This window comes from Sinohyriopsis cumingii, chromosome 18 (genome assembly GCF_028554795.1).
Source record: "Sinohyriopsis cumingii isolate HCF-2022 chromosome 18, ASM2855479v2, whole genome shotgun sequence".
Lineage (NCBI taxonomy): Eukaryota > Metazoa > Mollusca > Bivalvia > Unionida > Unionidae > Sinohyriopsis > Sinohyriopsis cumingii.
The window spans coordinates 97,681,197-97,706,633 of NC_142978.1; the positions used below are offsets into that span (position 1 = coordinate 97,681,197).

The 25,437-nt window shown below is 35.1% G+C and overlaps 1 protein-coding gene across 3 annotated transcripts in view; it reads left to right on the plus strand.

Annotated features, from left to right (window-relative positions):
- The window catches only part of LOC149777558 (uncharacterized), a 71,450-nt gene that overhangs the window by 39,720 nt on the left and 6,293 nt on the right, over positions 1-25,437 (plus strand). For all 3 annotated transcript variants that reach the window (XM_089942157.1, XM_089942161.1, XM_089942158.1), the window contains exons 9-22: positions 187-507; positions 2,364-2,699; positions 5,295-5,633; positions 6,215-6,397; positions 6,897-7,067; positions 8,146-8,457; positions 10,431-10,751; positions 11,179-11,514; positions 14,441-14,779; positions 15,224-15,406; positions 15,952-16,107; positions 18,557-18,868; positions 23,372-23,695; positions 24,440-24,775. In XM_089942157.1, coding sequence (XP_089798283.1) covers positions 187-507; positions 2,364-2,699; positions 5,295-5,633; positions 6,215-6,397; positions 6,897-7,067; positions 8,146-8,457; positions 10,431-10,751; positions 11,179-11,514; positions 14,441-14,779; positions 15,224-15,406; positions 15,952-16,107; positions 18,557-18,868; positions 23,372-23,695; positions 24,440-24,775 — 3,969 coding nt within the window. The remainder of the gene's footprint in view (positions 1-186; positions 508-2,363; positions 2,700-5,294; positions 5,634-6,214; positions 6,398-6,896; positions 7,068-8,145; positions 8,458-10,430; positions 10,752-11,178; positions 11,515-14,440; positions 14,780-15,223; positions 15,407-15,951; positions 16,108-18,556; positions 18,869-23,371; positions 23,696-24,439; positions 24,776-25,437) is intronic.

Genomic DNA, 25,437 nt, shown 5'->3' on the forward strand with positions numbered 1-25,437 from the left:
TATATTAAGTGGTATGGCTCGCAATGAAATAATACAGTCTTTCATTCTAGTTATAATGATGAATTACCTTTTCCAGCCAGGAATTTATTTGTTGGAGAAAAAATGTTTAAAAAATAATAAGAAAAAAATAAGTATAGAATTTTTATTCTACTGCATCAGAGTTGAACAATTTAACTCACATTGCAGATAAGGCTGAGGTACCGCTCATCGAAGTGTCCAATACCACTAGGGAGAATGAAACGTTGGACATAAGGTGTAGAGGAAACGTTGGATCACCATCGAAAGAGGTCTTCTTAGAAGTCCAATTTTTTGGATCTGCAAGCTTCCAGACGTTTTCTGCCGAGAACACAACAAACACTTCATTAAAAGATTGTGACAACGAAAGAGAAACCAATTTTACCATTAATGCCACACTGAACTGGAACAATTCAATGGTCAGATGTTCCGTCCAAAATGAAGATAACATCGTATCATCGGAGCTACGAAGGATCAGTATAGTCAGACAAAGTAATTTCAAGCGGTTTTGTTCCCGTATCACAACACAAAGCATTTTTTCCATGCAAAAAAAAAACAAACTCTGGTAGATATCCTCCTGCAAGCATGTACATTAAACACAATTCATGACTGGTTAAGTTCCATATTTATAACTAGAGGTCAAGGAACAAGTATGATTTCTTCTTAATATTGCAAAATAATTGGAACTGAGAAAGTTTTTGTCACTATACGGTTCTAATCACCTAACCACGAATGCTGTACAACTTATTTAATGGGATTCCAATGCAGATGGTCAAGACAGTTACATTTATGTATTATGAGTTTTTCAAAAGATTCTATTCTTGTGGAAAATAACTATACTAATTATAAAACGTTAATCGGTTACGACAAATTTTGTTGTCTGACCGTATATCGTAGTCTGAATTATGTAGCAATACTTAAAACCAACCCAAACAAACTTTTCTCTAAATATTTAATCGAGCTACGGAGCTTATCTATCATAGGCTTCACTTGTTCATGCATATCAGATCTACGTAGGCAGCCACAGACGAGTTAATAATAATACTAATACTAATACTAATATTATTATTATTATTATTATTATTATTATTATTATTATTAGTAGTAGTAGTAGTAGTAGTAGTATTGTTAGTATTAGTAATAATAGTAGTAGTACATGACTACTGAGTTATTCGGTTAATAGACCAATTTGAATTTTTCCATATTATGCTTGTTTCACATTGACTAATTAAATAAGTTAAATCCAAATGTCATCATGTGATAAATATAACGGTACAGTTGACCTCGTAACGTCTCCTAAATGATATAAACTATTCCAATTTTTCCATGGATTTCAACTGAAATGTAGATTGATTGAAGATATTATTATTTCTATTATTATTATTTCACCTACTTTTTAAACACTTATCAGATATTGTGATACTTTCCATTTGTCTGTCCGTCTGTTACCACATTTCCTAAACCAATGAGTACACTTCAAGAAACTGTAAAGCTTTGTCGACCCCTATGGTATCACTTTGTGAGAGGGTGGTCATCCTTTGCCCGGTCAATTCGGTCCATCACACAGTGTACAAGATGGTCAATTACAATATTTGAAAATATTTTCGAACCAAACGTTCTATAAAGAATAAAATCAGAAAGACTAATGATGTATGTAACGGATTTCGAATTTTAATACCTGGATAAACGACTGTGGTGGGATTGAACAGAAAGAAGAGAGATTAATAAAGGCATGGATAATATCATGTTTCTGTTTTGTTACTGGAGACAATAATACTAAAGTAATGTCGAAACAAGATATTATATATATATATATATATATATATATATATATATATATATATATATATATATATATATATATATATATATATATGTGTGTGTGTGTGTGTGTGTGTGTGTGTGTGTAAACAAAATTGTTGAAATCAACATCAGGATCATGAGAAAATGTCAAAGTAAGAACAAAGCATATCTACATTTGTGAATTTATATTGTACAATTAAAAGCAAACGTTAATATTGTTGCTTTTCGTTATAAACGTACAGTACTTTGTTTCCGTTCAATGACTTCAAATTTAGACGTATGGACATTATTTGTAACAATTACATTTATTTAATGCCTGCAAAATATATTATTTTTAAATACTGTATATATATATATATATATATATATATATATATATATATATATATATATATATATATATATATATATATATATATATATATAAAGGGATGTTAGTTATCAGCATGAAGGAAGAAGGCACTAATTATTAAATTAAACATTAAAAAGAGAATGATCTTTCAGATTTATACATTGATTCATAGTATTATTTTGTAATGTTACAGGCGTTTCTTTTGAATTGTCCAAAAGCTCCGTATATATTGGGGACGAAAATGTGAGCCTGACCTGCAAAATATCAAACTATGCAGAACTTAGGAGAGTGGATATCCTCAGTGAAAAGGAAGAAACAGGAACAATAGAGGTCATCGCCACCATCACCACGAACAGCTCGTATATTGACAAGAGTAGGATGAGTTTAATAGAACAGAAAATGAACGCTGATTCTGCCATTCTGCGAACAGTCTTTGTTTCTGCCTTAGCCTGCCAGGATAAGGGACGATTCTACTGTATAGTCACAGGAAGCCGTGTCTCTAATGAAAGCTTACAGCTGTACCTACTCAGTAAGTTTAAATTTGTTATATACAGACATTTGCTTTTTCAAACTCGAAAACTCATTTATGCAGAAAATATTTACGATGCTGAGCTATTTTTTATTTTCATCGGTTTGCATGTTATAAGCAGCAATACATAATTGCAATTGCATTAGTTGGTAAGTGTAACGCCATTAGTCAGAATGTAACCATGTCACCAGGCTGACCTGCATTTATTTCTGTATGAAACGTTCGGAAAACTTCTTTATACCAACTTCTATTAATATCGTCACATGCAAAGTTACCAATGCAAACACTGAAAAAGAAGGCATATATACCGTTGGCCTTCCAAACGGTAAAAATGTTGGGTGGGTGGGTGCCTGGGGTGGTTCTAAAAAATTAATATAGTGATTTTTACAGTCAGATAACAAATCTTTGAAGTTTTTTCTCTTCTGAAAAAATAAAATCTTTCTATGGTTAACTATATTTGATATAAATCTAGATAATAATGTCGTTTGTATGTTACGTCAAGGTCTGTTGTGTCTCCAGTATTCTGCATGTAACTGTTGTGTCCCAAATTACAGAATCCTGAAATTTTTCGAGTAATTGCCATGTCTGATAAATTTCATAAATGGAGATACTGAAAACATTGACCCATCAACATCTGACGAGTCATTTCAAGTGGAGGATATTTCATCATTCCAAATGAACCAGCAACTCTTTGCTACTTGCTAGTTAAAAAGCAGGATTACGACAAACCAAACCGATTTAAATCTCTACAAGAGTATGTGATCTTATGTATAACCCTATATCAGAGATGGGAAACGCAAAATCTTTTGAGAAACAACATTGAGGTTACAGGACTTTCACTTGGGTTCGTTACAATTGAAATGAATTAAAATTGTAGGTAAATGGATATAAGGGATGAGAGTTGGGGAGTCCAAAGACTAAGATTATAACAATTGACCCCATATCCTACAATATAAGACGCCTACCCTGATATGTTCAATAGGGAGTGGGGTAGATATATCCTCCCTCCCATTGTAACTGTCAGGGTTGATGTCTAACTTTGGATGAATATTGTATCCACATACTGTATACATTTACTGAGTCTTAATTTCATTTGTCATTTGCAAGCAGCCCACGTAATTAGCATAGCCTGGTATTTAACTCGAAATATGTTTAAAGAAATAAAAAATTGGTTACTCACGAGTCTGGATAATAACGAGTTGGCCAAAGCACGTTCAACCCGACCATGGAAACAAAAATTCATAGGTTCAATTTCATCTCCAACAAAACAATACATTATTTGGTTGGAATATTGAGCTTCTAGCCAGAAAGCATATGCCCATTCAAATACAATATTAAGAACATAATTTGACATATTTGACACTTTAAATCGGCTACCTTTAGAGTTGAATTACTTGTTTAATGTTGACGCAGCTATTACTTTCTTGATGGATAATCTTCTATTTTATAAGTAGATATATATCACAAGACCACAACAAGTATTATACCGCTGAAATAAGGCTCAACATTGGATCGAAAATATTGTGAAAAAAAGAACTTAAAATTAATGGTATTATCGTGGTATAAAGGGCCATTTGTCGACTCATACCGTTTACATAACGCCCGTCGGGAGGTTTATGTTGTATGATGCGGCAACCTACAGTTTATACCACGATAAACCCAAAACATTAATCTCTTAATTGAACTTAGGCATTACGGAAAAAATACTGTGACAAATGTAGGGTATGTATTACTTGCTTTTACATCCCAGTTTATTGACTTGATACATTTTACTGATTTTGTTTTTTTGATTATGAGAAATATGTGTTTGGATGATATTTATTAAATCTAGTGCTTAGTTATTTGGTAGGTGGGTTCTCCATACTGAACATCAATCAGGAAACTTTATGGCAGTTTCGTAAAATGACCCTTGTCAAAATTCTAATATATATGGATATCCTTACCTGTACATATTTAATAATTAGTGTTAGAAACCTGTAGTATGTTGGACCAATTTATTGCGCTGGATGTTGGTGTGAACGTATGAAATATAACTGGCTTGAGATCCTTAACTTGTCACAATACTAATAAAGGACAAGTCTCAACTTGTTACAATACCAAGACAGGACAAGTCTCAATTTGTCACGATACTAAGACAGGACAAATCTCAACTTGTCACGATACCAAAATAGGACAAGTCTCAAAATTGAGAAGGTACAATTCATGGCAACGTTTGCTCCAAACCAAAATAATTTCGTACTCGGTCGCCATTTAGTTTACAGAAACTATTGATAATTGTGTGTTTGTTTTTTTAACATTCGTATATAATAAAATCGACAGGCATCTAGGAATTTTGTATATTTCAAAGAAAAACACTTATGAGTTAACGTTAACGGCACAGAGGGACATTATTATATTCGTGGTTCTAGTCATATGTGAACATGAAGTTTCCATTCATGGCAATGAAATAAATGGTTCCTATTGAAGTTCATGCTTTCTGGAGCAATAAAATCCAGTACGACTACAGCATTTCGATTACTTTGTGGGGGTGGGGTGAAGGGAGTGCCTCACGAGGTTGGTATGCAAGATTTATGTATGATAATTTTTTCGAAACAGGAAAACCGCTAAAACCCACATTGAAATTAAACAAAGACATAGTGGAGGGAAAGCAAAACGGATTAGAGCAGCCATTTACATGTGAAGGAGATGTAGGGTACCCACCAGGAAGACTTGAACTTGGTTCTACCTCCGCAGACTACTTCTATCCAATCATCACGAGCACAAACATAACGATTTCAAATGAAACATGTCAGGCTCACCAAAAGATCACTTTCTACTACACTTTCTCAAGACGCTGGAACGAAAAGGAGATTCACTGTTCTGCTATCAACAACAAAAGTTTAGGATCCGATGAAATATCGCCATTCGATAGGCACATAGTTCAAGTTGTACCAGGTCAGTATGCTGCAGAGAGGACGAGGACTTAATTGATCTGTACTTCTACGTCTTATTTTAAGATAAATGGCAGAAGAATAAATAGCAACGTTAATCTCTGAACCTTCATATAATCGGCAACCTTTTAACTCCATGTGACAAATTGATTTTTTTAGAAAAAGATTGCAGATGAGTTCTGCCTAATCGTCTTTCACTTTGCCAGATAAACAAGATGCATTCTCCACAGCTTACACACACATACATGGTCAAAATCGTAATGCGTAATGTGTAATTTAAACATGGATCTTGGTGCATTTCAACGCTCATGACATGAAAGATTAATTCTAGGAAAAAGTTTAGTTATCCCATGTAACAGGATAGGTTATTGCAAGCGATGTGATTCGCTTAGAAAACACCTCTCGTTTACTACTGAGATGAAATTTTATTATAATAATTCAAAAATGCATTTGTGTCACGCAAGGAGATCTTAGTTTATGAATTAGGTATTATATAAACCTGGAAATGTGATAAAAATGATACAACAACATCTTAGAGCTGGTTTCTTGCCACTTATTCTTAAATTTACAGCATTTTTGTTTTAGCGGACTACTGTCAGAATCGATCCGACTCCAGTTATTTTCATCCATACAACTGCAGCTATTACATCGACTGCGTCAACGGAAGCGTGAATATAAAAGAGTGTCCTGGGGAACAGTGCTTTGGTCTTAATGAAACAAATGGATGCAGCGTCTGTGAGAAAGTTACATGTGCAATTGATGTCGTTGGTATGAAAAAACGGCATTGTATATTTGTATGCTAGCTTCCATATTCTCGGAATGATATGTCGATATTTACATGAGTAACGTTTCAGAAATGTGACGCCCTTTTTTGTGCCGACCATGAAAAGCTTGCGGCTATACAGTAATGATGACACATAGGAATAACTAATTACAAGAAATGTCCATTAAGAAACGTCTTCAAAGAATTAATTCGAAGTTCTACAAAACTGATGCATAGTTAACCGTCTATAAATGCAATGTATAGATTGTTGCATCCAGTCACTTGCGGGGGACAATAGTGATTAGAGACAAACTAATCTACCATCTAAATGTATTCTATATAGAACATTAACTTATAAAATGCAATAAAATAGAACCCGACATAAGTTTTCATTTGTGCGTTGAATATAACATTTAAAGCATCCAAACGTTTTAATCATCCAGAGCTATTATCATTTTTATATGTAAATTAATTTCCCCTTAACAAAACATTGTTTCATTATAGCTAATGCATGTTCAAAGTCCAATACAGGCGCGATTCTACAACTTTCGAACGTAAGATGCGGCATCTATGTAAACTGTACAGATAAAATGGTGCACGAGTGCCCAGGGAAGGAATGCTTTAATGCCACTACTACAACATGCACAAGTGAGCCTCTCCGACCATCTTGCAAAGGTAATTGATTCATGCAGATGATACCATAGACAATATGAAAGCACATATCTAGGATGCTTAAAAAAGCTAGTCTCAAATAAAGGGACTAGAAGGAATGAAAGAAATAGACAGTTTCGAACTCAAGAGAAAAATATGATTAATTGCATCTCCGGAATATGGAAGATATTTTTTAATATTACAAACTATAAGGAAAGATAGTGCCAGATGGATCCAATATTAGCAACTAAAATCATTTGTGTTTCATCTATGATATTCTTTCTTCTAATCCCTTTCAAATGTTAAAAACTATACTCGTTTGTGTTTCATCTGCGACTTTCTTTCTTCAAATTTCTATGTTATACAGGGAACTATGGTTACTCAGGCTTTATTCCAGTACAGCAAATATGAATGCATGGTATTGCGCAAAAGCACTCCTTGACAAATACAAACGTTAAGTGATATGACGTTAGGCATGTTAGGCGTAAATATTTCATCATTTTCAGCAGGATTTTGCCTCTAATTATATTGTAAGCAACATTTTTTTAAAACACCAAATTGACGCATAAGAAAGACACTTAAAAAATATCAGATTTTCTCTGTATCAGCTGCTCTCATTACCTATTCTGACCAGAATCACTCAGAGAGATCAAACGTTACAAGTTAGAACTTCCCTTAAATTCCACCCGTTGTTCAAGATAGCAGATCAAATATTCTCAAGCAACAGCATATTCAGTGACTCGTGTTGTCCACGTAGGCATTGCAGCATCCTTTGTTAGCAACCTTTTGCCATTATTACATATACTCTCCCTCAAATGCAAAATTTATCCCGAACCAATACCAACACTAATAAATTAAATAAAATATCAGAAAACGTAATAGAAGTAAACTAAGGATTTATGTGTTCAATAAAGGCTAAGGGTTCGAATATTTGTTCTCTGCTATTCCAAGTGATCATTTTTTACTATTTCAGTAGATATTGTTAAATTTTAAACATGGTCACATATCTTATATAAATATTAGAATAAAAGCTAATGATTATTCAGTAAAATAAGTTTTATTTAAGTCATATTTAATTAAGAAAACCTACCTCTCATTACAGCAATGGATTGCATTGTTTACGGCGCAACCACTGGACAAAATGCAACCATCGAATGCCAAGCTGGCGATGTTTACGTGATGTCCGTAGCAGTAACAGTTACGCCCGACAGAAGTGGAACATGGGAAATGTTCTATGTAACTGGGGTCAGCGGGTTAGGTGTATTACAGGGAAATAATAAGGTCACTTTAACCTTGTCTGGAGCTAGACCAAATCAGACATTGTCCATTGGCCTGCACCCATTACAGTGCCGTCAAATTGGACAATATATCATCAACATCAACACTGTGATGTGTGGAAGGATTGTCTTAACAGGTATATCAAAATGTAATTAGTAGTGATGTGTTTATGCATAAATGACGGTAAACAATGACTTTGAGGTAGATTTCTTAATATTCGCAAATGAACGCGGGTGTAATTGACTTATTATTACAATTTAAGACAAGTAAACCGAATATCAATCGTTTTCTTTTATAAGTGGATTGAGTCTTGGTAGCAATACGGTCTGGAAATAAAAAATAAGTTTTTTCCCGGGCATCATCCTGATTTTATTCCACGCAGGTTTTGACACACAATTAATGCAGCCATTTCCAAATTGACTGAAATAGGTTTTTTTTTTAAACTATAGAAATGCGTAACTATTTTTTCACACGATAAAAAATACACTGCAATCTGGATGGATTTACGTTGGTACTGGTAATCTTGAAACCACCGCCATATTGAAACAAATGGTATACCTATACGGATAGCTAAAGCATGCCGTATCCATGAACTTAAAGTAATGTCTTACATCAGTAATTTTCGTTTACATGTTATTGGTTTGATTTATAAATATCTTATCTTAGTTTAAAGGTGCTTTATTACTATCATTATTATTATTATAATTATTATTATTATTATTGTTATCATCATTAGTAGTAGTAGCAGGAAAAAATATGTTGGCAAACCTAACTCAGAAAACTCTACAACACATGAATTCTGTTCAAGGACACAGATCCCTGATAATTTATATCAAAACCGCACCGGTGGCCGAGTGGATAGAGCGTCCTCCTCGGATGCGGGAGGTCACGGGTTCAAACCACGGCCGAGTCATATCAAAACCTTATACAAATGGTACTAACAGCTGCCTCGCTTGGCGCTCAGCATTAAGAGGTTAGTGTTAGGACTGGCCGGCCTGGTGTCAGGATAATGTGACTGGATGGGACATGATGCGGCATGATGCCTCAGTGCAAGACCTGACTATAAACTGCCACACTGCAGACGTAGTAGCGATATGACTGAACAATTGTTAAAGCTACGTTCTAAATCCAAATCACACACACACATATACACACATACACAAACAGACACAGACACACAGACACACACACATACACACACGATCATATATGTCAGCACTGTTATCTACAACACAAGCATCTTTGAAGAGCATGGATTTTCCGTGTTCAGATCAAGCAATAATTCGGATATTGCAACGTCTGATCTGAATAGAAGGAACGCATTGCAACACTATTTTGAGGTGGGCACTTAAGACTTCGGTAGATTCTGATTGGAATACCACTCACTAGGTCGTTCGGGACAAAAATAATCCGTTATACGTATCCCAGACAATGATCTGTCGATCTCTTATCTACATAGTTTGAAGAAATTGGAACCCCCATGGAAAGGAATTAACATAAATATTGCACATAGATCAATATTATACACTATTATTTATCGAATCAGATATATAATTCATAACTACATTTTCGTAAGCACAACGAAGGTCTCCCTGAAGATAATAATATTTTAAATGAAACATGTAACTAGTTGTTTCATCTGGGACAAAGAGCTCTTACTCAGTTTAGTAAATGGATTTCAAGAATTCTTTGTCAATGTAATGCATAGATTAGGATCTGTTAAACACATACCAATGTAATTCATATACTTATTTTGGAATATCTATTACCATTTTCAGCTGGTACCCACTTACTTTCCGGTATTAATGACCTAATGGAAAATCTACGTTTAAGCATATTTTGTTGCCATATAAGTAAAGTAAATGTGGTCGGGCAAAAAAAACAACCCATCTTAGCTCATACTAAATAAAAAAGCACTTAGTATCGTACGAGAGAGAGAGAGAGAGAGAGGGGTATTCTAAACTCTTTACCCTAAAATCACAGACTGTATTTTTTAATTAAATTGTTGGATGGATAATGCTGAATAAAGAAAAGGTCTTCACTACAGAGTGAATATACTTAGATATCATTTGAAATGAAACGAAATCTGCAGTTTAATTGCTATTTCAGATAATGCTGAAGTGCCAAATATCACAATGTCTAATGCGACTCATGAGAACAGGACGCTGGAAATAAGATGTAGAGGAAACACTGGAGCACCAGCAAAACATTTCTTCCTTGAAGTTCAGTTTGTATCTAGTAGCTTCCAGACTTTCTTTGCGGAGAACATAACGAATGTTACATCAGACGATTGCGACAACATCAGAGAAACCATCTTTAAAATCACTGTCACAAAGAACTGGAACGATTCACTGGTCAGATGTTCCGTCCGAAATGAAGATAACAGTATCCTGTCATCGGAACCACGAAGGATCAATTTAGTCAGACCAAGTAATCTTGCGCGGTTTTGTCCCTGTAGTTCTTCAAAACATCATACTTTCTATACAAAATCACTGGTATACATATCTTCTAGCAGATATCATCCTGCAAACATTTATTTTAAAGATAACTGATGAATCGAAATTCTTGGCCTTGGTCATTACGAGATTCTAACCTAATAACCACGAATGCTACGTAACCTATATAAAATGATTCAGACAGTCAACGAAACTCAAATACTTTTATTTGGTAAACATATTATTTTAGTGGATAATTCAGATAATAAGATAAAGTAAATTCAAATGGTTTATGATACATAAACAACAAAATTATAACGAGACATTCCACTTTTAAAACTATTAGGTAGTACATTAAAATAACCGATTTTCTGTTTGATGTACTTTTGTTATATGTAATGATATATTTTCACTATTTGCAGGTGTCACGTTGCAGCCTTCCAAAAGCATCATGTACATTGGAGACAAGAATTTCTCAATCACATGTATCGTCTCTAATTATATAGATCTCAAACGTGTTGAGTTATATCAGGAATCTGAGATGCTGGGCACGATAGAAAGTATCGCAAACATCACAAATCTGCAAACGCCTACATACAAAAGTGGAGTCTCTTGGTCAGATGCAGTAATTACACCTGAATACGCTTTTCTAAGAATAAACTTTACAAATCCCTTAACATGTTCAAATGGTGAAAAATTCCTATGCGTGGCGGTCGGAAATGTCACCATCAATTCCAGTATAAAACTGTTCAAAGCCAGTAAGTAAATTATATTCTTTTAAGTTTTGTTTTTGTTCTGTTTTTTTTTTCCTTTCTGACGGTACCATTGTTTTTATAAAATGTTATTACAAAGTACACACGTACCAAACTGTTTAATTTATAAAACAATATTGCATAATGTGATATATCTTTTTCCTCATCTTCGTTCTTATATTGAGAGAGGGCTTTAATAGATTTGGGGATTACACTGGAAATAATGAACTTAGCGAAGTCTTCTTAAAGCTTTAACAAACACTACTGGTCTTGAATAGTTATGCATGTATTGATTTTTGATTGGGATTCGAGAGAAACACGCGTTTGTGAGATCAAGTGGGTATGACAAGGAGGTTGAATAATGTCACTAAATCCACGTAAATAAAACTGCATAATCTGTTTGTTGCCTGGTACATATTCTTACTTTTCAGCATGAATAAGTTCTGGGAATAACCAATGCCTAAATATGGAAGTGCAGGCCCATACTGTAACTACATGATTGATCATTAGGATGCATAACCTATGCATTACATCTAATTAATCATATCCTTTGAATGGTCTAACATAACACATATATAGGCTTTCTTGCAGGATAATTTGAAAGGGTCTGATACATCAAAAACCATTTCAAAATCTGCCGACTTCACGCCAAATGTTTATGCCAAAAGTTGAGCACTTTCGACTACTATCCACCCCACCCGCTTGAAGGACTGAAATGTATATTCAGGTCTAAATAGCAAACCAGCTATCACACCGTTCAGTCAGATTTCAAACTTTTAAAACTAGATTAAATCTTAAGTCTTTGCCCTCAAGTGCGTGCTGCAAGATTTGTCAGCAATGATTATGGTATGTGGCTTCTCATCTGAAGTCTGTTAATTAGGTCCAGTATTAAACATATAAGGTGACTTTTCGCCTGAATTCCACGAACTACATCCTGCAACGAGCACGTCATGTGACTTTGCGTTTTAATTATGTGAACCAGGTCCAGCAATGAGCACGTCATGTGACTTTGCGTTTAAACTATGTGAACCGGGTCCAGCAATGCGCATGTCATGTGACTTATCGTACAAAACAGGTCCTGCAATCGAGAAGACACCGAAAGCAACGCATTCTCCAATTACGTCATTCAGCTTATTATCTGAAAGCTTAACTTTTACTCAAATAACGCAACTCTTACTCCCGATATTAAACCGGTCATATCCAGCGTGTGGTTTTCATTCTCTTTTGTTCTTAACTTCCTAACAACTTTATATTTGCTATTATTTTAATGTTTAAGAAATTAAAGGTACAGTATAATCCACTTATAATGGCAGAGCTGGCAACAATTTAATGGTAATTTCGATGCAGATTACATCATCTCCTTGAATCCTTTACCTACAGTGATATGTTTTAAAGATAATTTGATAAATCAATGTAATTGTGCGTGTCCCTTGAGTATTTAAAGGGTATACGTCTATGACCCTATAAGGATATAATCTCGTGGTCGAGTGATATTATCGATGCCCAACGATGTAATTCTATATGGAGTGATAGTATCGATGCCCAACGACTTAATTCTATATATAAAATGCAACACACTGATAGGTCCTGATCTAAATATTTGCTATTCTGCGTTGGATATAAGATAACATATATCTGAGCTTCGTTACTAGGGTCAAATTAAATCGGAAATAAAGATCAATACCATTTTGCATTTATGACTACAAAATCCTAACACTGTCTGTTTTTCACCTCTTTAAAGGATACAAATGATCATGTTTGCCCAAGTCAGGTTTTGGATTATTATGCCTTTGTGTCGAATCAAAACTATCTGAAAAAAGCAGAAACAAAATAATTTGTATTGTATCTCTGAAGATTTGCTGCAAAATTTTGCCGACAGTGAACAGGGTATGAACTCTGGTGGGACAGCACATATCATCTTTCTCAACAAGATTCTTCTGGTAAACATACGGAGAACATAATGACTTCCCTAACGTTACCACACGCATAATGCAATTACGTTTCTTATCATACGATACGTAGGACCGCCCTGGTGGCCTAAGCAGTTAGAGCCTCAGCCTCGGTTGCGGGAGGTAGCGGGTTCAACCCCGAATGAGCCATACCAAACACTTACATAAATGGTACTAACAGCTGCCTCGCTTTTCTCTTAGCATTAAGAGGCTAGTGTTAGGACTGGTATTGCTGATGTCAGGATAATGTGACTGAGTGGGACATGATGCCCTAGTGCCAGACATAACTATAAACTGCCACAAAGGAACGATATTGCTATATATAAGAATCATGTTTTCATAGATTCCCCACTGAATGAATGCGTATGTTTCGTTCTACTCCGTGCAAGAATCTCTCTCCATATAGCACAGTTACAAGAGGGTTTCTGAACGTTTCTGGTCAGGCGAGCTCTTCCTCAGTGGAAAACACAATCTCCAAATATGCAAACCAAATATGTAAAGCCTAGAGAAAACCCGAGCTACTTATGTATTTGACTGACAAGGGAAAATATACTGGACTTGAGTTAAATAGAAACAAATATTACATGAAAAGCATTATCAAAATGTGTAAACCACGTATTTATTTTAGTCTGAGTCAAAATAGCCAACGGTTATTAAATGTAATCTAAACTGGCGTCATATGGTAATACTATCAGCATAGAGAACCAAATTATTTTAACCTAATTGTAGGTTTTAGTAAAAGGACGAAAACGATGCCTAGCTAGAAACAACGCCATCTAAGATCAGAAACAATATGAAGATTACTTATATATATATATATATATATATATATATATATATATATATATATATATATATATATATATATATATAACTCTTTGTTCACGAAATAAGTTTGCAAACCAATGACATTCATTACCTTATAAGATGTTTGGGTATTAATATATAACACCTTTCTTATCGTCTTAGTTTCTCTTCAACAGGAAGACCAAGCAAACCAGTGCTATTCTTATCTAGAGACATAGTGGAAGGAAAAGAAAACCTGGATCATCTGCAACACACCTGTGAAGGAAACGTGGGTTATCCAGCGGGAAAGCTTTTACTGGGTTCTAACTTCACAAACAATTTCAATCCAACTATTACGAACATTAGCACGACAGTTTCAAACAAAACATGCGAGGCTTATCAAAAAATAACTTTTAAATACGCCTTCTCAAGAAGCTGGGATGGGCAAGAGCTTCGTTGTTCTGTCGTAAACAACGATAGTTTGGGTGAAAACGAAACATCGCCATTTGATGCAAAAGTAGTGAATATCGTATCAGGTTAGTGCTTTGGAGTCTGGTAGCCTATTTAAAAGTAATTATGTTAACTTTAGGTTTCAAAAGACAGTTGCTAAAATAAGACCGGGTGCCCACCTTCACACCTTTGAAGAATGTTACTGTATGTGTACACCGCCACTGATATATTAATGATTATAAATGAGGTCTACTAAACTGAATATTCAGTTTGAAAAAGTATAAATTGATTTTGTGGAAATGAAACACACATGTCACATAATACCGTATAATGCATACAACTGTGTCACGTTTTTTCCCGCGTGAAGTTTTACAACTGAAAGTTACTAATACTCCATTTTTCACACTAGCAGTAGTATGTCAATGTGTGTTTGTGTGTGCCTGTGTGTATGTATGTGTATGGACGCTGTAAGACCTTTGCGTACAATTCTTTATAAACTCGTTGTGTTTTTATTCTGGTTTTTATTTTAGCGGATACGTGCATGGATCGACCAGACGGACATTACTACCATCAATACAACTGCAGCAATTTCATTTACTGCGTGAATAGAACAGTGTATGTAGGGGAATGCCAGATAACTGCTTGTTTTGGTTTAAATGAAACAGACAGATGCAATGTATGTTCTCAAACGAAATGTGTGCAAGATGTCATTGGTAAGGGGTTTTCGTTTTAATGTGTTTGATATTAACATGAAGTAGTACTGTGAATTGAAGTGGTGTTGTTCAAGGCATATTACGTTAGTATTTTGTCAAAATAGTTAAGTCTCAGTCATTTATTCCGAACTTTCTTGGTATGACAGATGACCAGTGTGAATAGGTAAGCTGCGATCTTTTATTCCGTACTTTCTTGTTATGACAGATGACCAATGTGAAAGAATAACACGCTGTTAGGAAGAAAGTTGTAAAATAATAAAATGAACTTAAACGAGTTGAAATTCTTGTTTGGTGATGTTTAAACAATGTACACATACTGAAGAATTTAGTTTTAACCATAACTAAAATATACCGTGTGAAGACAATTTGTTCTAAGTTCAAATTTCTCGATAGAAAACTATTAATCGAAATTTGCACTTTGTAGGAAGTGTGTTGTTTGAACAATATTTTGTATGTGTCCATCTCATGTGTGGAAGAACTGAACTGGTTCGATTCAGCAAAACAACTTTAAAAATATATGCTTTTGATGCACTCTTGTTTTGTAGGTCAGATTTGTACCAATTTAAAAATGAATGAACTGGTGCCCTACAGTATCATCAGATGCAGTATGTACGTTAACTGTACGGACAGAATGGTGCACGAGTGTCCTAGAAATGAATGTTTTGATGCCAGTACTAAAGCCTGCCCACGAAACCTGACAGGTAATAAGAGTTCGACCAGAATGTGATGACTAATCTTATTTAAAGGAATACAATTTATATCAAACAAATTATTTCGACACTAGCGTTCAAGAAGCAACAGGGATCAGTAAAGAAAACACAAACTGTAATTTAACACATGCATCTCATTTATAGAGGATATTGTACAAACAAGTGCCATGTAAGTTGTCATTTGTGGGATTCATTTAGTACATCATCATCATTCGTCGATGCAAATCGAACGAACTCTTTTAAAGACCATGCGACGAAAGACGCAATGGACGTTGCGATTGGTGAGATTGCTAGTGATATTCATCCAAATTCGGCAGATGCAAAATGTTCTATGTCGTCCCTCTCAAAGACCAAAAGCAAAGAGCAATTATCTTGCAATGGAACCAAATAAATTTTTAAATTGGGATAACAATTTGAAAGCTAAGTTACAAGATACAGTACATTAACAGTAAACCTAGTAAAAACCCACGGTTAATATTAGTTCTGAAATACAAACACGCAAACAAAAAGATAAATTGACCACAGTTCGAGAAAATCTAATAGCTTATCACAGTAGATCCTCAAAGACTAACTGACAGCGTGTACTAAGGTAACCGCCAATGCCCTATTGGTCGGAAAGAACGAGAACGGTCTATAACACACTTATCGCCAGTCATTGAGTGAAAGGGTTGCCCTTTAACTCTTATTTGTAGCTTATCAATGTACTGAACAGATCTGTTATAAATCGTACACCTGGAACTGTTTGAAACTGCCACAATTATCGCAAAATCTTGAAGCAGCATTTGCGATAACACATACACACACACACATCTACATACATTAATTTGACACTTGGATTGGACTTCTGTTTTCCTTCAGTTATTTCCAATTATTAATACTGTCGCAATCCTCGATTTCTGTGCCAAAACTGCTGTTTTGGAATAATATTTTCCAACTCTTAAAACTTCGAATAAATTATTCATCCGTAAATATTAGTTGTCTTAGATAAACGTGAAGCAAGCGAATCTCATACCCACATCACAAAAGTATGTATGGCGAAACATCTTAAGTAATTTTGGAAAGCGATAAAGCATGAAATACGCACATGTAGCGCTGCATGACTTCCTAGTGTTCAGTATGATAATGCTATTGCTGGAGCCGGCGACACTTAGCTGCAGTACCATGGATAGCATCGGTTAGACACAGGGCTGTGACAGCTATTGATGCAGTGCCGCGGATGGCATCATTTAGACACAGAGCTGTGACGACTATTGGTGCGGTCCATGGATGCCATCATGTAGATAACAGGGACAGCTGTTGATGTACTTCCCCTGCTCTGAGGCCAGCCGTACATGTCTTTCAGTAGGTGCATTACTAATCAAAATGTATGTTGATAAATTGTATGGAGCAGTAAGAATTTCGTGATAAACCTTTCTATCAAAATTTTAGATTCCTATCTTAATGCATGTTACTGCCCCACTCATTGTTTTACACAGATTAAAGCACGTCCATTTGCATTCGTGCAAGCAAATAGTTATCAGTGTTTTAAAGTTGGAATACTTCTTAATCTAATCAGCAGATATGTAGAAGGTGGAAGTTTAGATGCCACTGTCTGCATGCCAACTGGCACGGCTTCACATAGCATTAACTTTGTTTGATGCCCTTATCTGCATGCCAACGGAAATGTCATCATATATCGTGAACTATGTTAGATTCCCATGTCTGATGCCAACTGCAATGAACCCATATGGCATGGACTTTGCTAGATGCCACTATCTGCATGTCTGCTGGAATGGACTCATCTAGCGCGAACTCGGTTCATCATTGTGATTACCGCAGTCTATCAACATTTGACGTCATAGTTTCACCTCAGCTAGGTAACTGCTTGAGGTTCTTGAGCAATTCGCCGTCTCAAGTTGGAACCCTTGTAGCACATATATAGGTGGTTATGACAGATCATCTCCAACTAAATCAAACATTATGTAAGTGCGGGGATTCAGAATTAACTTCTTAAGGACATCCATAAGCCAGTAGGAATAAAAATGTATTGCATGAAATGAAACTTTTATTTTTGTAACAAAATAAACTTCCGTAGTTTTATAACAAATATTTTCATACCTTTCACACGCTGTTAATTAATTGGAAGCTGATCTTTTAATATAGTGGGAGTTATATTATAGCAGGGTCACAAGCTTATATATTAGATGGCGCAGATTGAGTTATCTCCCATAGGGCAGTTAACATTACAATGTATTTGACATTCAAGACGTACTGTACACTATCTCGTCTACACTGCATTAAAATCAATTATCATTAAATTTGATAAATGGTATTATTGAAAATGTCATGTCGTTTTGCAGTTCTACTATCAATGTCATATTAAAGCCAGTTTGTTTGGTATCACAAAATTATTGTTTGCATTTTCGGGCGTATTTTTTAAAGAATTTTAATTATATTACAGGAATCAATTGCTCTGCAACGGAATCAACTATTGGATCAAATGCAACTATACTATGCACCATGGGAGAAGTCAACGTGACGTCCGTAAGCGTTAAAGTTACATCTGTCAGGAACGTAGAATTGAAAATATTTAATGTTAATAATGTTAACGGCTCAGGTGTATTATCGTCCAATGCTTCAGCGAGCTTGGTGTTGTCCGGTACAGGATCAAGTCAGACGTTGTCAATCGGTCTCCATCCATTACAGTGCCAGCATATTGGACTTTACAGAGTTAATGTCAATAATGAATTCGGCGGACAGATACGTATTACAGGTAAGGAGCACAATATAAAGGTATGAAATATCAATATGCTTGTTAGGTGTCAAAGAATTATAAATATATTTTGAAGATCTTTGACAACCATTTCTTAAAAATGCGTGATGCAGTTATATCATTAGAACTTACTCAAAAATCCTATCAATTTATATCTTAGCTGTAAATTATAAATGAAAATTACCAAAAATTCACTCCGTCACTGGTTCAGTAAAACTCACATAGGTGATGTGTGCACTCTTTGATACCTTTTGCAGCAATAGGCGTAATAATGGAGAATTTGATTACACGTACCTTTAAACAGCTTTTATTCACTTTATTTCGCTCATTGTCCATCAAACTTCTGTCGAAGATTATTGTATAAATTCCTCCGGAAACGCTTAACGGCTAATTCAATCATAACGTACGTCGACATTTTCAGACTCAGTCACTCAAGCGGGGTGATCCCGTTTAAACCGGTTACTGTCGCGCGCTTTGATGTAACATGGAAAGCAGCTGCTATTTGGAAGACGTTGTACTACAAACATGAACAGAGACGCGACAAAGTCCTTTCTTATAAACAAAGCAAGGGAAAGCAATGGCAAGAACACAATGATGCACTATTAGGAAAATGGCACAGGGTATATAAGAAAGTTTTCATATGTTTAAACCTAAAGCAAGGTCTTCTTAACTGGATAATAAAAAATATATCAACACACACACACACACACACACGAGCATAAAGAATGACATGCGTAGACCAATGCATATTTATTGTAAGGCAAAGAGAAGAAAAACTCTATTCTGAACAATTAAAACAAAGAACAAAGCAACAAAAAGTATTTACATGTCTTAATTGGGGTATATTATCTATGAATAAATCTAATGGGTTTTGAGGCAAGCTATCAGCGCACTAGCTCTATATTTTGCGTCACCTAGTTAAATATATCCTGGTCATCGTGTTGTATACTGCGCCATCTGAAGCGGTACATTGTTTATCACTTTTAGCGTTACGTCTTAGATATAACTGCACTTCGAGAAATATAGACATCAATGCATTTACAAATATAAATTAAAAGGGAATGTGGAGGAAAAGTGTACTACTAGTACGTCTACTACTAATAATGACATTAACAAATTGGTGTTACTTGAATAGAGTGAGGACGAGTAACTGACATAAAAGAAACAGGTAGACGGTGTGTTAAATATTTCAGCCTTAATCCCTTTGTGTTTGTATTAGCAGCATCCTATATTTATCTTGATCGCCACGTTCATTTTTAGTCCATCGGTGATTGGCTCAACGAGAAGCCTTTCGATTGACTGGACGACGTATCCGTCTAAGTTTAAATATATTCTGAGTTTTGCGTTCACCTTGTTTCCTGTATGGCTTTGGTAGTAGTTCATTCTTTTTCTAAAGTCAACCGTTTCGCCAACATATCGTATGGCACAACTATTGCACGTCGGGACGTGAATGACATTTCTGCTGAAACATTCTTAAACCAAACCCAGCCCGTTCGTAGCCTGGTCATGTCTGCTGACTGACCTAATTTTGAACCCAATACATTTGTTCTAATACCAATAGAATCTCTATATACTAACTAAAGATGTAATATGGCTACAATCATATCCGGTTTAGGGTACTTTTTTTTGTGCTGTTGTTCAATGATTCATTTCGAAGCGCAAGATATGTTATACATGGAGACCAGATACGAAAAAATATCCAGTTGTTTAAGCATAAATATGTATTTTCCATTGATTTGAAAGTAAATACCTTATTGTGCATTAATGTATCTACTTCTCAAATCGCGTTAAATATAATGGTTGTTAGCACAAGAATTATTAGCACTTAAGATACTAATTTCCGTATGGTTTGTTGTTTATCGAAAAATTCTTAGTTACTTTAAACTGTCGTCTGAACGGAAAACCTTCATGAATAAAGAATGTTTGGCAGACCTTTCCTAGTCACTTAAATTTGTTTTCCTTTGCTCGCTTGAAAGTATTGACAGGATCACTTTCTATATTCTCTTTATAGGGTATCAAAACACCTTTTAAACTAAAAAGACTTAAGAGTAAAGTTAAAGTTGTACTAGATGTTTACGAATCTTTTCATTGTGTTGTAGTCATAGAAGAAAGAACTTTAACAGGTTGTCCGATTGATTCAGAGATAATTGCGTAGCACTGCAAATTTTCAAATTCATGGTCTTGGTGTCCTCTTCCTATCCCTTTAGCTGTGTTTGTAAGTGTAATGTTGAATCTGCAATCCTGAAAAAGAACATATAAGTATAGGAGTCAATGTCATAGTAGTATCTTGAAGATGAGTGATATTCAAAACTTTTTTCCATAAATCACAAACTATTTAGCTTAAGTACCGACATTTTACGCATAATCAGATCTTATCAGCGGTTTCAGAATTTTTACATTATACCCAGTTTAATCTTTTATATTCTAACGGAAGTAGGTAAGCACAAATCATTGTATTCCATGAAAATGTCGTAGCTACCTTTCTACTTGAGTAGACCATTACTTTATTATGATATTCCTGATTTGGTTCATAATCAATCTGTCCAAATATTTTACCAAGACTATATTAAGATATACTTTGTTATCGTCCTCTGTAAAGTTTGATTGTGTTTAATGCTGCTTCTTGTGTACATAATACAATAATGTGTTTGCCTGAACTAATGATAATATTTTGGGTGTTTCTTATACACTTTTTCATTTTCATTGAAATGCTTTTTTATTTTTGTGCTGTAAAGAAAAGCACCATAACGGTTTGTTCCATACGGACAACGTCATTCTCTTTAAAATTTTTTTAGTTATGAATCACTATTTATTATGCTAAATACGCAACATCGGGTCTTCTTTGGTACAAAAACGTCGTGCATCATTTGTGATTCATCTTAGATGCATATCGCTAAAGGTGACACATCATTGCCGTGTGTGTTTAAGAAGCCTTGTTGCGTAGCAACAATGGCACGAATTAGAAATATTAGAGCCTTTTGCCTCCAAATATGTCATGCACTCTTCTTACTTCTCCTTAAGATACGAGGTTCTGCTGAGCACAAGCAATAAAGGTTATAAGCAACATACATGCCATCCCCATATCAAACACACTGAAATATATTATTATTTTACTTGATAATTAGAATGTGCAGTAGATAAATTGTGTAGAAAGTGTTTTCATTTAAATGCAAGTGCCCTTAGCTCTTGCCCCTCCAGCCACAACTGCTGCTATGTTCATTTATTGGGCTACACCAATCATACAGTAGCGTAGGACCTGTGTTTCTGGGAGCGCAATTTTATTATTGTTCTGTGTCTCTGAGTAGCAAATTTGTATGCTGTTGACAGACTTTATATGCTGGCCATAAGACTGAGAATGTTGTTATAACCGTGTTCGTCCATCCTTCTGTTACGTATATAGTTTCCGCACAATAACATTAGTTGTCCATCATCCACAGTCACGAAGCTACAGTAGAATATATCAACATTACGTCTGTTAACGTTACGGTTACGAACATAATTAGTTGAGAATGGAGCATGGTTAACGTTACATGAGTCAATGGGGCTGGAGTTTTGAGGAGAAATAATGAAGTCATTTCAACGTTGTCCTGCGTTTTTAATCAACCAGGTTGGGCTATATGTCATCCATATTGACAATAAAATAAGTCGAAGACAAGGCCTAATAGTTGGGTGCAGTTTTTGTTCTAGGATGGCTATTATTATATATCTTACATATTCTGGTTGAACCGCTTTTGGTTTAAAATCAACATATATCTGTAGTTATCTTGATGACCTCTGGTTGCATTAAGAGGTCAACCATTCTATCAACTTGTGTTTTTATATATACAAAATGAAGAGCTTGAATAGATTAGAATTGATCACTGTAACCAAAAGATATGCGATTGTACATTCTTACAAAAAATAACGAGATAATCAAGTATATAGTGTTCATAAAACGTTGACATGTTCAAAATCATTGATTTAAATTTTATTTTAACACAACCGAATATATAATTGTTATCCTTTAAAATGAGACATGCGTTATTGTTTTTTCCTTTACTCAGCCCCTCTCCAATAATATATTGCACGTTGTTGATCAAAGGGATGTAAGAATATCCATTTTAAATTTCATGCTTCCATCAGCCACATTTTCGGACAGAAACAATTTTCATTTTATTCATATCTGTAAACATATTCCCAAAGAATGAGACGTGCTATTCAACAACTTACTATTTTCAGCGTTCCTACACTGTCGTATATTTGTATCACTGTCTACTTGTGAACTGACTCTATTTTCCTTGGTTCTTTACAAAGTGTTTACGAAGAAAAACAGAACTCTAGGTTGTACTTTTACATGTAGTATGAAGCGACAATTCTTAACCGATAACTGTCAATGTATATATAGAATGAAAGTCTGTAGAGAGACAAGATTATTAAGACATTAGATAAAATCATTTTGATAGAATGCTATTGCTACCTGATTGAAGCTCAATGATTAAATAGGCAATACTATTTACATTGCAGACAAGGCCGAGATACCAAATATCACAATGCCCGCTGTTACCAATGAGAATGGAACTCTGGAAATAACATGTCGAGGAAACGTTGGTTCACCAGCAAAAGAGATCTTCCTTGAAGCCCAGATTACTGGATCCAGCAACTTCCGGATGGTTCCCACGGATAATAAGACGAATTCTACATTAAAAGATTGTGACAACGATAGAGAAACTGCGTTCACCATCATCGCGACGTCGAATTGGAACAACACCATCATTAGATGCTCTGTGCGAAACGAAGATAACAGCATTCAGTCTTCTGAACACAAAAGGATCAATATTGTACCATCGAGTAATTATTTTTTTCCTCTCATATTAATACTTTATGCAGTTATTAGACAGAAGCAGCAGCAGTTTTGTTCTTAAAATGTGTGGTCTGGACGTCTTCCATTTGTTCTCAAAGCTTACCCGTAAACGTATTTCATCGAGGAACTGTGACCAGAAATGGTTTGCACCATTAATTGTTCTTTGGGTGTGTTTATGGCCTGGTTGTAATGATAAAAACTATTACAAAGACGGCTTAATGTTAGGAATGTAGCTGAACGGGGTCAGCAAAAAATATATATGGTATTTTAGATCGAACATTAGTCTGGTCACAAGGAACTAAACACACAACAAACAGTACTCATGACGACAACTGAAGCATTAGGGCGGACCAGTAATCGCCATACGTCTTTAGCAATTGAGATTTAGAAACTCCAAGATTGAAGTGATCCACAAGGTTAAGAATACTGTGATAATTCTTGTCAAAATAAATTTATTTGTTTTAGTCAAAAGGAACTAGTATATTCACATGTATCTATAATCTGAAGAAACCAGTTTATCGAAAAGCCACGATTTGTCTAAAGTGAATATTACCGCATAATTTGGGATTTACATAAAAGTAATGAAAGAGTTAAATAAAAAAAAGAGCGCTAAATTGTCCAGGAAAAAGCACAAGCTAACAATAAGCTTTTCTGACAAAGGTCTCTTAAAACTTCTAAGTGGTGCAAAAGGTATCTCTGCTTTTAAAATTATATCTCAACTACACTTTCAGATGTAACATTCAAGCCTTCAAAGAGAGACGTGTACATCGGAGACAGTGATCTCTCAATGACGTGCAACATCTCAAATCATCAGCAGCTCACACGTGTTGAGCTGTATCACGAAACTGCGAGTCTCGGCAATAGAGAACTTATTGCAAACGTATCGAAACAGTCTCAACCTATACTCAGAAATGGAATCGTTTTGCAAACAGCAGACATTATGGCTGACTTCGCTAGTGTGATAATTAGGTTTACCTCTGCTTTAACATGCAGTGATGATGGAAAGTACATCTGCGTAGCCATCGGTAGCACCATTTTTATTGCCAGCATTAATCTGAGCATTTCCAGTAAGTACATTACAATACCATCCTAGTTTCTTTATTTATGATTCTGATATAGCTAGCAAGGAGGGTTTATATGACTTATGCAAACTATTCTGGAGGAACGGACTGATATAAAATCCTTGTCCTGTAAAACATTCTCTGGCTTCACTTGTGGGAAAGGGAAAATAAAAAACCATTGATATCTTTAATCTTCTTTTGGCGGTATGTTTAATAACAGAACAATTTTGACATTATAAACTATTCTGGAGGGAAAGTGACAACAAGAAACCATTGTGGTCCTTGGGATTACTATTTTCAGAATCATAATACGTTCAGAATTATAGATATCATTCATTGTCTCTGCTTTCGAATAAATAAATTTCAACTGACGTACTCCTCCCCCATCAAAAAAGAGAGGAAGAAAAAGATTTATTTTGACAAAAATACCTGCGACGAAGGTTCACATTTAAGTTGCCTTTTCCAGCCATCGTACGTTTACTTCAGATACTTTATGTGTTATTCCTTCTTATATTGAGAATTCTTCTTCTCAGTACTCATTTTATCAGTGATTTATCATCGAACGTGTATGAAGACAACACAGGATGACGAGCAATAATATATCCAAACCAACTCTATAGGTTTTGCGAGAGTTCCATGCCAACATATGACTCTTTGACCCCTCAGTC